This window comes from Microtus oregoni, unplaced genomic scaffold, assembly GCF_018167655.1.
Source record: "Microtus oregoni isolate MIOR12 unplaced genomic scaffold, Mior012 000006F_ref0000085, whole genome shotgun sequence".
In the NCBI taxonomy this organism is placed as follows: domain Eukaryota; kingdom Metazoa; phylum Chordata; class Mammalia; order Rodentia; family Cricetidae; genus Microtus; species Microtus oregoni.
Window position 1 is genome coordinate 48969698 of NW_024543065.1, and position 12863 is coordinate 48982560.

The window sequence follows — 12863 nt, forward strand, 5'->3', positions numbered from 1 at the left end:
GTCTTGCCTCTAGAATAGAAGGTTGGAGACCCAGTGACTTTCGGCCAGAGACGCCCTGGCCTCAACGAGGCCCTGGGGGGGGGGGGGGGAGGGTGGTGGAGGGGCGGCCACACCTCTGTGGGGGAGGAGAGGGAGGCTGACCTGAAGGGAGTGGACAACTCAGCTGCCAGTCTTTTCAGTCTGAGAATGTAAGATGAGATGGAGAAGGTGGGCCTCACTCCGGAGGGGAGGGCGCCCAGAAACTTCCTGCGACTCTCTGCTCCACAGCGCACCGCAGACTGCAAAACAAGGTCAGCCTGGAGCGGGGTGGCAGTCTGCCTGGGGGCGGGAGACCCTCCTCGGGGCTGGGCGGAGGCCTTTAAGCGCCTCGCCATATTGAGCAGCCACGCTGAGACGCCTTTGTCTGTAGAGTCCACCCACAAACTTTCAGCTACACCCGGAGTTTCGCGGCCTAGCCCGTGCCTCCCCAGCTTGGAGCCGGGACACTGGCGTCTCCCGTTTGAACCCAGCTTTTAGCCTCGGGACTGACCGCGCCTCGGTTCACGTAAGCATCCTGGGAAATCGCTTACTATAACTCCGAGGGGGTGAGGGAAAACCCAACTTGGACTTGTTGCCTGCGAAGAAAATTGCAGGGAGGTGACACTCTGCATGAGCAGAGTTGCTAGGACTCTCCCCTGCCCCCTCCCTAAGACTAGAATCTAAGTTTTTTGTTTGGGCTTCGTGCCCCCCACCCCAGAATCCACACTGGAGATCTTAAAGACTCTCGAGAAAAGCCACGTGGGGGGCTGGTTCCCCTGGGGCTTCCTCCCCTCTCCCGATCGCCTGATCCTCTGGAGCGTCCCTGATGTCTGCAAAGATGTCGATCTGGACGTGTTAGTGGAAGCCTTAAGGCCCGTGGGTACCTTTAAGAAGATCGGGAAGGTGTTCCGTAAAGAGGAGGACTCCACGGTGGGAATGCTGCAGATTGGGGAGGATGTTGACTATCTGCTCATCCCCCGGGAGGTCCGGCTGGCTGGGGGCGTGTGGAGAGTCATCTCCAAGCCCGCCACCAAGGAAGCTGAATTTCGGGAGCGCCTGATTCAGTTTCTGCAGGAGGAGGGCCGCACCCTGGAAGACGTGGCTCGAATCATCGAAAAGAGTACTCCACACCCACCCCAGCCCCCCAAAAAAGCCAAAGAACCCCGAGTGAGGAGAGTCCCACAGATGGTCACTCCTCCACTTCGGCTAGTCGTAGGCACCTATGACAGCAGTAACGCCAGCGACAGCGAGTTGAGTGACTTCGAGACCTCCAAAGTCAAAGGCAATAGGGGCTCCCAGAGGACCAGAAAGGTGCGCAAAATACCCGTCAGTTACTTGGGCAGCAAATTCCTGGGCAGCGATGTAGAGAGCGAGGATGATCAGGAGTTAGTAGAAGCCTTCCTCCGCCGGGGGGAGAAGAAGCCCAGCGCGCCTCCTCCACGTCGCCGAGGCAATCTGCCAGTGCCCATGTTTGAGGACAACCTGGGACCCCGGCCGTCCAAGGCCGACAGATGGCGGGAGTATGTCAGCCAGGTGTCCTGGGGGAAGCTAAAACAGAGGGTGAAGGGCTGGGCACCCAGATCAGGCTTGGACAATGTCGAGGCCCAGCAGGCCTCCATCGCAGCTGAGAGGGCTGGAGAATTGAGATGTAGCCATACCAGTCGGGACAATAGCTCCAGAAGAAACACAGGAGACGGGAGTGACCAGACACCGGGTACCAGGCACTGGAAGCCCAAGATCAAGTGGGTCTCCTTGAGGCGGTGCAGGAAGGAGCAGGAGCCCTCAGAGGCTGCAGAGAACCAGAGGGTAGCTGTTCCAGCTGAACGTGGAGTAGAGACTGCACCTAACCCGAGACCAGAGGCTGCACCTAACCCAAGACCAGAGGCTGCACCTAACCCAAGACCAGAGGCTGCACCTAACCCGAGACCAGAGGCTGCACCTAACCCGAGACCAGAGGCTGCACCTAACCCGAGACCAGAGGCTGCACCTAACCCGAGGGCAGAGGCTGCACCTAATCCAAGGACAGGGGCTGCACCTGAAGAGAGGGCAGAGGCTGCAGCTAACCCGAAGGTAGAGGTCGCAGCTAATCCAAGTGTAGAGGCTGCAGCTAACCTGAAGGTAGAGGCTGAAGTTAATCCAAAGGCAGAGGCTGCAGCTAACCCAAAGGTAGAGGCTGCAGCTAATCCGAGGGCAGAGGCTGAAGTTAATCCAAAGGCAGAGGCTGCAGCTAACCCGAAGGTAGAGGCTGCAGCTAATCCGAGGGCAGAGGCTGAAGTTAATCCAAAGGCAGAGACTGCAGCTAACCCGAAGGTAGAGGCTGCAGGTAATCTGAGGGCAGAGGCTACAGCTAACCCGAAGGTAGAGGCTGCAGGTAATCCGAGGGCAGAGACTGCAGCTAATCTGAGGACAGAAGTCATAGGTAGGCAGAGGGTAGAGGGCCCAGTTAACCAAGAGACTGGAGCTGCAGAAAGTGAGAGGGTGGAGGCCCCAGCTGACCAGAGGGCAGGAGTCCTCCATGACCAGAGGGAGGAGGCTGGACCTCAGGCTATAGTGCAAGCCTCAGCTAGCTCTGTTACCATAGGGACAGCCCCAGGATCTAGGGCCCAGAAACAGGTAAAGACAGTGAGGTTCCAGACCCCAGGACGGTTCTCATGGTTTCACAAGCGCAGGAGGGCCTTCTTGCACACTCCCCGGTTGCCAACCCTGCCCAAGAGAATCCCCAGGGTAGGTGAGGCTAGGAGCCTCAGGGTGCTGAGGGCTGAGGCTAGAACAGAAGTGGAACACAGACAGCAAGAGGAACAGCTGTGAGAGGAGTCCAGGGCCCCTGCACCCTGCCTGCCCTGTGCTGGCTGCTAGGGTGCCTCCCTCCTTTGTAGGCTCCTTCTACCTCCATGTTTGAAAATGGAGGCTGCTGAGGCAGGCAGCACCTCCCATGCCTTTACCAGCACTACTTTCCTCCCCTCTTCTCTACCTTCTCTCTCTCTCTCCCTCCTCCTCCTCCTCCTCCTCCTCCTCCTCCTCCTCCTCCTCCTCCACCTCCTTCTCCTCCTTTTCTTTTTGAGACAGTCTTGCTATGCAGCCCTGCTGGTCTGGCACTCTACATAACTGCCTGAGTATCCTGTGCCCTGGGATTGCAGGTGCGTTCCACTACACCTGGCTCCGGTGACCCTCTTTTTGTTTTGTTTGAGACAGGGTGGCTGACTTGGAACTCACTATGTGTCTTAGGCTGACCTCGAACTCAGAGAGATCCGCCTGCCTCTGCTAGAACCAAAGGCACACGCCACCACCAAACCTGCCTTCCTGTGGCCCTTTTTATGATCTTGTTTTTATCTGATGAGATTATTCGTTTTTAGGAGGACATAGCTGTAGACACACTTGACTTTTTTAATACATTGATTTTTTAAAAAAAAAATATACTGAATATAGCATCTCAAAGAATGTAAGTAAAGAAGCCCATGGAGCCTGCTTGCCTAGACGGTGCTGTAACTTCTCGCTATGTATCTTAAGTGTGCCCAGGGCTGGAGAGATGGCTCAGCGGTTAAGAGCACTGTGTGCTCTTCCAAAGGACCCGAGTTCGATTCCCAGCAACCACATGGTGGCTCACACCCATCTGTAATGAGGTCTGGTGTCCTCTTCTAGCAGGCATATATGCAAACAGAATATTGTATCCATAATAAATAAATAAATATTAAAAATAAATAAATAAATAATTAAGTGTGCCCAGCCTGGCAAAGGAGAATGGGTAGAGGAGGGATTATTCTGTCCTCTGTCTTCTGTCTACAACTAACTTTGGTGGACGGCCCCTTTTGCACTTAAAGAGAGGGCTCAAGCTGATATGCAAATAAAAATGTTTACAACAGTGGTTCTCGACCTTCCTAATGTTGTGACCCTTTAATACAGTTCTTCATTTTGGGGTGAACCTCCACCCATAAAATTATTTCCGTTACTACTTCGTAACTGTAACGTTGCTACTGTTACGAATTGTAATGTATCTGGTATGGAGGCTATCTGATGTGTGACCCCTGAAAGGGTTGTTGGGCTCCTAAAGGGGTCGTGGCCCACAGGGTGAGGAACACAGGTTCTCAACAAGGGGGTTTCTTGTTTCCGAGTCGTTGTGGATGGTGTTGGGGTGATTTGGCTCCTTAACAATGATGACCCTGTGTTTAAGCTGGCACTTTGCCAGCCATGTTTAGGCTGCTAAGTGCTGGAGGGCTGGAGGTTAAAGGGCCTGTGGGCTTCATATACTGATCTTGGTGACAAGGCACCGAAAAGCCACAAGGGGTAGGGTGCAGGAGAGGCGGCTCAGCGGGTAAGAGAACCTGGATTTGACTCCCAGGACCCACATGGTGATTCACAGCCATGTGTAACTCCAGTTCCAGGGGATCTGATGTCTTCTGTTGTTCTTCAGTCACCGGGCACATATATGATATACATACACGCCATATACAGTCACCAGGCAAATATATAATACACATACGTTCAGCCCAAATGCCTAGACACAAAATGATAATTGAAAATTAATTCAAAGCCGGATGGTGGTTTCTCATGCTTCTAATCCCAGCACTTGGGAGGCAGAGGCAGGCGGATCTCTTGAGTTTGAGGCCAGCCTGGTCTACAGAGTGAGTTCCAGGACAGCTGGGGCTACACAGAGAAACCCTGTCTTGAAAAACAAAACAAAATAAACAAACAAAAAGGCCACCAGGAAAGCACCCAAAGCACTTAGTCTGGGACCCTGTTGTTGTAATGTGGTGTAGGCCAAGATGACTGCGTGGCCTTTGAATGTGAAGAGATCTTTTTGTTGTCTATTTTCTGAGACAGGGTCACCTTACCTCAACTGTATGGTCCTTCTGCTTCTGTCTCCTGAATGCCAGGATTGCAAGTGTGTGCCACCCTTCCCGGCTTCCTCTTGCTGTGGTTGCGGTCACTCTGTTTCTATGATATGCCCGTAGGAGTCAGAAGACAACTCGTTGGGATCAGCTCCCTCCTACCGTGTGGATTCCTCAGGCTTGGCAGCCATCATCTTTGTCTGTCCCCACCTCACTACCCCCTTCAGTCTGTTTTGACTGAGCTTACAAACATCTGGGGATGGTTGAAGTGTTAGAATAGAAGCATGCTCAAAGGGGGAAGCTGTGCACAACTGCCTCTTATGACCAGACACAGGGCCTGCAGGGCTGGAAGGAAGGTGAGGGTATCTCTCCATGGTGGTTGGCAGCCTGCAGTGACTAGCAGTGAATAAGAATAAATGTGCACACACAGCCTCAGGAAAAGTCAGCCGGAGAAAAGGGAGTTAGTGGGGAAGAGCAGCCCAGCCTTCTTGTGGTGGTTTTTGTTTAGTTTCATTTTTTTTTTTTTTTTGAGACAGGGTTTCTCTGTGTAACCGTTCAGGCTGTCCTGGAACTCACTCTGTAGACCAGGCTGGCCTCGAACTCACTGAGATTCGCCTGCCTCTGCCTCCCGAACACTAGGATTAAAGGGGTGTGCCACCGCGGTCTGGCATCCAGTGCTCTTGTGATTGAAGAGTTATGTCCTAGGAGCCCTTACTTTCTTTCTTATGTTTCCCCCTGTGGAGACAACACAATACAAAAGGGAAGGAAAAGAAAGGTGGGTTTACAAGGGGTCATGATAGAGCCAGCCTGCCTAGAATTCCCCAGTGATAGGTGTGGCTCAGATGTTAGGCAGATGCTCTACCACTGAGCCACACCCCAGCCCCTCACTGGGGGATTCTAGGCAGGGGCTCTACCACTGAGCCATACTCCAGTCCCTCACTGGGGGATTCTAGGCAGGTGTTCTACCACTGAGCCACACCCCAGCCCCTCACTGGGGATTCTAGGCAGGGGCTCTACCACTGAGCCACACCCCAGCCCCTCACTGGGGGATTCTAGGCAGGGGCTCTACCACTGAGCACACCCCAGCCCCTCACTGGGGGATTCTAGGCAGGGACTCCATAATGAGTCTTTGTACACTCACCTTTCTTTTCCTTCCCTGCTATTTTCTGAAAGGGAATAGTTACATAATAAACTGCACAGTGCTCAGTGTGGCCTTGCTATAGCCCCTTTTGGTGTTGGTCACGGGCAAAGCTTGTTTCCTTACAGCTCACAGCCAGTCCAGAAGAAACTCCCACTGATGAGTTGACAAAAAGTAAAATATGGACCCCCACCTGGAGGAGTGGGCTTGGTGGGGGCTGGAGGTGTCTGGAATGACCAGGTTGGGGGAGAGATCAGGGGTGGTCCTTGCTGTTGTCCACAGCCACTCGAAGGTAAAAAGGAAAGCATCAAAGGACGGTATCACCTAGTGACTGTGCTCAGCCTCCCTCACAGGGCCTGGAGCTCAGTGGGCTTTAGAAACAATATTGGAGTTCCAGGTAGGGAAAGGGGTGTGTATTGTCACAGCAGAGGGAGGATGGATCAGACACAGGACTACAGATTCCACAGACACCCTTTGTCCTTGGTGACGCTGCATTTTACTTTACTGGCGTGGGTGTGCATGCACACATGCGCGCGCGCACACACACACATCTAATTCACACTGACACAAACACAAACCCCATACAAACGCATTGGTAGCCCTCCCAAAATGTCCACAAATGCATGGACACACATACACAATGTTCATTCACACTGTGGATCACAGACTCACCAGTTCTCCACACATGCCTGGAAACCCTCTGTCCTCTGACACAATGCTCCACCATACTTACAGATGTTAGCATTGACACCCATGCTGCTAGATACTACCCCAATAGACACATGCAATATCACCAAAACCCAGAAGACTGTGGCAGGATGGATTGACACTATGGAGAACCCTCGTCCTGGGAGATATTTTCACGGTCTTTCTGAATAGTCCTGAAATTGGACAGATCTGGGTCAGCTTGACCTTTAGCCTGTCCCTCCCTTGAGTGGACATAATGTTCTCTTCCCTCCCTTATCAAGCAGGAGCATCCAGAGATAACCCAGATCTGAGAGAAGAGGAGCCCTCTCATTGCCCTAGAACAACAGGATTAGTGGTGTTGTATCTTCAAATCGTCAACCCAAGGATTTTGTTGTTTTAAAGACAGAATCTCATGTAGCTTTGGCTTGCCTGAAGTACCCTGTGTTGTGGAGGATGACCTTGGATTTCCGTTCATCCTGTCTTCATCTCCCACGTGAGATGTACAACCACTCCAGAGTTGGGGATCAAATTCAGGGCTTCAAGCATGCTAAGCAAACACTACCAACTGAACCCTAAGGGATTTCTGCTCGGTCGCTTCCCAAATTCAGCCAGAGGCACAGCTTCTGAACTGTTAGATGTTAAGCATGCCCAGATCACCCAGTTTACACAAGTCGCCTGCGTAGTTTGGGCCAGTGGGACCGAAGCGCCACCTAGTGGTCATAATGAGAACTGTGGCTAGCTCAGGCAGGAGGCTGTGGCTAGTTTGGGATTAAAGTGAAGGCCCACTTCTGCTGCCATCCTAGACAGTTCTAGAACATGGCCACACTCCTGGACATACCAAGGGGCAGAGACCGTCTCTGAGGCCGAAGGAAGGGAGAGTATTCACAGGCAGTGCCCTGTGACCACTTGTGACCAGGAGTCATGACCAAGTCGGAATGATTCCTGATAAATGAGTTTGAGGCCGCACTACCAAAGTGTGAATTTAGGGACTTGGTCTTGCAGGTCCCATTTAAATCTTCTTTGCAGCTGGGATGAGCATGCTGTGAACCCTGGGGTAAGATAACACGGAGTTCAGACCACAAGCTTCGTCATGTGGGGAATGAGGGTGAGAACTCCTGCCCTCATCCTAGCCCCCCTCTTCCCAATGGAGCTGAAGAAAACACAGGCATGAATGTGACCCAGAACCTGAGTAATCAGTCCCTTGCTTTCTTTTATTTGTTTTTAAAAATCACATTTTAGCCAGCATGGTGGTACTGACCTGTAATGTCAGCTACTCCAGGGACTGAGGCAGGAGGATCACTTGGTTCTGAGAGTTCAAGGCCAGCCTGGGTAACAGGTGGGACCCTGTGTAGATAAACACACAGACAACTGCGTGGATAAGGCAGCAAACAAAACTTGACCCCTGACTGCAAACCTGTGACCCTGGCACCCGGGAGGCTGAGGTGAGGACTAGAGAGATGGTTCAGTGATGCAGAGGACAGAAGTTCAGTTACCAGCATCCACATCCAGAGGCTTACAGTCACCTGTAACTCCAGCTCCAGGGGATCATCCTGGCCTCCCAAGGCACCTGACACGTCACATGTGTGCATGGGCAAGCGCGTGCGCGCGCGCGCACACACACACACACACACACACACAAATGTGGCCTTACCAGAAAAAAGAATTGATGGGGGAGACAAAGGGAGAGAGAGGAGATCATTCTATGGAGGACACACTCTATGCAGTGTATTATTTTCTCCTTGCTCTGCTGTAGATGATCCATCTGATGCGTGGGTTACAGTGATGAGCTCATAGGCATAGCCGGATGCTTTTTTTGTCTCACCTGGTCCCTCTGGACCTGTTTCTATCCTGCCTGCTGGTCCCCATGGCCACTTATAAAATAATAATTCAGAGGCTTAATATTAATTATAATTGTTTGGTCGATGGCTCAGGCTTATTACTAGCTAGCTCTTATATTTAAATTAATCCAGAGCCGGGCGGTGGTGATGCACGCTTTTAATCCCAGCACTCGGGAGGCAGAGGCAGGCGGATCTCTGTGGAGTTTGAGGCCAGCCTGGTCTACAAGAGCTAGTTCCAGGACAGGCTCCAAAACCACATAGAAACCCTGTCTTGAAAAAAACCAAAAAAAAAATCCATTTCTAATAATTGTGTATTGATATGTGGCTTCATGACATTATTTGTTTTCTAGTACATCTTGATGCTCTGGCAGCTGCTGGCATCTCCTTGACCCTTCTTCACCTATATGTCTGCTTAGATTTTCCACTATATTCTGCCCTGCCATAGGCCAAAGCAGCTATATTCATGAACCAATAAAAGCAACACATATTCACAGCATACAGAAAGACAGCCTGCATCAAATAGGACATGGGGGACTCGGAGGCCACTTGTGTCCACCTCAGACTGATTGAAACCCTTGGCTTTCATGTGGGCTTGTGTGAGAAAGCGTGCTGGATGACACCTCTGACATCACAGTCTGGGATGAAGACAAACACATGAAATATCAGCTCCTAAGATGAAGAGGCAGGATTAGGACATCAAAGAAGACTATATCTAGTGAGTTTGACACCAGCCTGGTACATAAGACACTGTCAGAATGATTGATTGAATAAATACAGAAATGGCAGGATGGTCCACATGAAGAGCATGTTCATACTGCCCATTTCTGAGCATTATTCTGAGATTTATTACACATCCAACTGCACTGCCCCATGATCTGACCTCCCTGCTTTTTAAAAGATAAAGCCCTTGCTGGGTGGTGGTGGCGCATGCCTTTAATCCTAACACTTGGGAGGCAGAGGTGGGGGATCTCTGTGAGTTCAAGGCTAGCCTGATCTACAGAGGGCATTCCAGGACAGCCATGGCGACACAGTGGAAACCATGTCTCACAAAATGAAACAAAACAAAATTAAGCTCTTAACTCCGAAGTGGAACCCAGGGCCTTGTTCATGCCAGGCAAGCCTTCTACCATGAAACTGCATACCTGGAGCTTCACTAGGGGATTGAGGCAGGGGCTCCACCTTAGATAATGAACTCCAAGCTCTTCAAGCCAGTTTTCACCTGAACCAGTTCAACTGCCACTCACTGTCACAAAAACACATGAAAAGAACTCATATGTGGAGGGGGAGAGAAAGCCTACTTGTCCTATTGAATATGGGAACATTCTTGGCTCCCAGATCCAGGCTGAGGAAGGAAGGGGTTGACAAGAGATTGGGAAATAGGAGTCAGGAGTGGTGGTGGTGTGGGACTTTGGAGGAGCTTCCTGGCCTCACTCCTGTCTTCTGGCCCCACCCCACCCTCTTTCTGAGGCCTGTACATATCTGAAATCACAGCCCTTAGCTATCCCACCCCATTCTCTTTCTGAGGCCTGTCCTCAAGAAAGATGGAGATGCTGGAGAGGCACCTGGCACTCTCCTGTCTTTTGCTGCCCCTGTCCAGCAAATGTTAACCAGCAGCATTTTTTCCCCTGCACACATCACCCTTGACCATGACTGCCATAGGGGCGGATGTGCCAAGACCACTTCAAGTCCAGGGTAGATGGATCCCCACTCTCCCGACCCCTCATTTGACTGTTTTCTGGTCCCCATAACGACATTTCCCTGTCTCGTCTGGGGCCAACAAGAAGGGGTCACCTATCAGATGAGTCAGATACCTGGGTTCCCGTTTCAGGGCGGTGTGACTCCTGGCAAGCCATCCGCCAGTTTCCACGTCGGGAAAAAAACGCTCACGATAAGAGCATCTAGGACTGGGTATATAGCTGGTCTGTTGTTACCTTGCAGGAAGACTTTGGTTCAGCTGACATCCCAGGCTTGGTGGTGCATGCCTGAAATACCAGCACTCTGGAGGCAGAGGTAGCAGGATCATAAGTTCAAAGCCATTCTTTGCTACATGGGAAGTTTCAGCCCAACCTAGGCTACAGTACCTTGTCTGAAGCAGGAGGTTTTAACAGAGCGTGGAACATTGCAACTGAAATAGAAACATTAGCTTTTGTGGTGGTTGTAACTGGTATAAACTTCACTCCTCCCATCTCTGGACCTGGACGCTTTGTTCCACCCGACACAAGCAACTGCCGGCACTGGAGGGTTTTTAACTGGTCCTGGAGCGTCACCTGGTGGTGAGTTCCGGTCTTGCATGGCAGGGGTTGAGAGACGAAGGTCACTTTTTTGCTTCCCGTGAGCAGTTCTAGGCCGTGGTCACACACCCAGAAGGGCTGGGAGTGTGTTCCTCTGTGTGAGCGTTCTGAGGGGCCTGCACATGGATGGGTGGAGCCGAGTCCGTTTTCTACCCTTGGCTCAGTCTAGTAATCATTTACTCCAGCAACTGTAGGGGGCGATGGTGTCCCGAGCCTGAGCGGCACTCTCCCAACTTTTGTCTTGAGACAGTCTCCTGCATCCAGACTGCCTGTACTTGCAATGCAGCTGAGGATGACCTTTAACTTCTGATTTTCCACCGTCCCCCTCCACCCCCGGGTCTCTTTTTCCCTCCCTTCTGAACCTGCTCTCGATGGGTCCACCGGTGCTCTGCTCTCTAGGGTTGGGTGTGGGAAAGGCTGAGGACCGGGTGAGGGCAGGATTCTGCAGCTGGAATTCTTCTGGTGCTGTTTACAGGCCTGCTTTTAAAACTATTTCCTAAGCATTCTTTGGTACTGGACTTTGTCGTCTTTGCAGGCCCTCACTGGTGGATTCTGGGTAAGTGCTCTATAAATGAGCCAGGATGTCCCTAGCTCCTCTTGGCATTTTAGGACTTCTCTGCTGGGCATGCTATGATTCTGACTGTCAACTAGACAGAAGCCTAGAGTCACCTAAGAGCCCTGCTTCTGGATAGATCTTTGAGGCTATTTCCGGGGAGGATCAAATAATGATTGAAGAGCCTGGCGGCAGGTGGCCCATCCAAAAATCCTTTTTAGGCAAGCTTTTTCTTTTTTTTTTTTCTTTTCTTTTTTTTTTTTTTTTTTTTTTTTTGTTTTTCGAGACAGGGTTTCTCTGTGGCTTTGGAGCCTGTCCTGGAACTAGCTCTGTAGACCAGGCTGGTCTCGAACTCACAGAGATCCACCAGCCTCTGCCTCCCGAGTGCTGGGATTAAAGGCGTGCGCCACCATCGCCCGGCTAGGCAAGCTTTTTCTGAGGAAAAAGTTGCCTGCCCTTATTTTTCATTTTAAACATTTGTGTGGATGGGGTGGGAATGGAGGACAATTGTGTGTGAGGGCTGGGGTATTCCGAGTGTTGGTTCTGTCCTCCCACCATGTCAATCTCAGGGACTGAACTCGGGGAGGGTGGCAAGCTCCTTAGCTAACACTGAGCCATCTCGCTGGCCCACACTGTCGATGCACTCAGTTCTCAGGCTCTTCAGCATGCAGATGGCCACTGTGGAGGTTTCCCCTTTTATGACATGCCCCATTCTGTACCTTTAGAGAAGGCTGACCCAGCACAGTTTCTGTGACAGGTAAGGTGTAAGAGCACGGTAAATTATGGGAAGCTTGTGGATTGAATAAGCATCTAGAGAAACTTCCATAGACCAATTTTGAAAAATGTTATTTTGTGGTTGGGTGGTGGTGACACATGTGCTCGGGAGGCAGAGGCTAGCCTGGGCTACAGAGCTTCCAGAACAGCCAAGGCCACACAGAGACACCTGTCGCATGTATCCCACAGCATGTGAGGCCAGAGGGCAACTTTAAGTAGTCAGCTCTTTACTTCAGCTTTCTGAGAGCCAACTCGGGCCATCAGGCTCGCCCGGCAAACGTCTGATCCACTGAGCCATCTCACCGGCCCTGACAATCTGAGTTAGCGTTAACTGGCAGAAAGGGCTGTGGGAAGGTGGGGTCAGGCTGGTACAGTTTGAAGGCAACTGTCCTCAACATGTGGTCCCCAGCCATGATGCTGCTGTGGAGAGGTAGAAGACCTTTTGGACATGTGACTTAGCTACAGGATGCAGGACCTAAGGGTGGGCCTTGAGCATCATAGCTGCCTCTGCTTGAGGTCTGGTCTGCTTTTTGGTTCCTACCACGTGAGCTGTGCAAACTCCTGTGGCCTTGACACGGTACTGCCACGCTGCCTTTCTTGGTGTGGTGCAGCTCTCTTCTCAACTGTGACTGACAACCACCCCTGAGCTGCTTGTCAGATGTCCCACTGCAGCATGGAGAAAAACACTTGCTATAGACGGGGGCAGTCCTGTGGGTGGGTTGCTAGGGGTTTACAGAG

The 12863-nt window shown here is 51.5% G+C and overlaps 1 protein-coding gene across 1 annotated transcript; it reads left to right on the top strand.

The window, feature by feature from the left end:
- The first annotated feature begins 252 nt into the window (after positions 1-252).
- On the top strand, positions 253-3030 carry Ccdc8 (coiled-coil domain containing 8). Its single transcript, XM_041654064.1, has one exon. The coding sequence runs from the start codon at positions 955-957 to the stop codon at positions 2824-2826; it is 1872 nt and encodes a 623-aa protein (XP_041509998.1). The 5' UTR covers positions 253-954; the 3' UTR covers positions 2827-3030.
- The last annotated feature ends 9833 nt before the right edge of the window (positions 3031-12863 follow it).

Coding starts and splice junctions, on each gene's coding strand:
- Ccdc8 (XM_041654064.1), top strand. CDS start 955: ATGCTGCAGATTGGGGAGGATGTTGACTATCTGCTCATCCCCCGGGAG.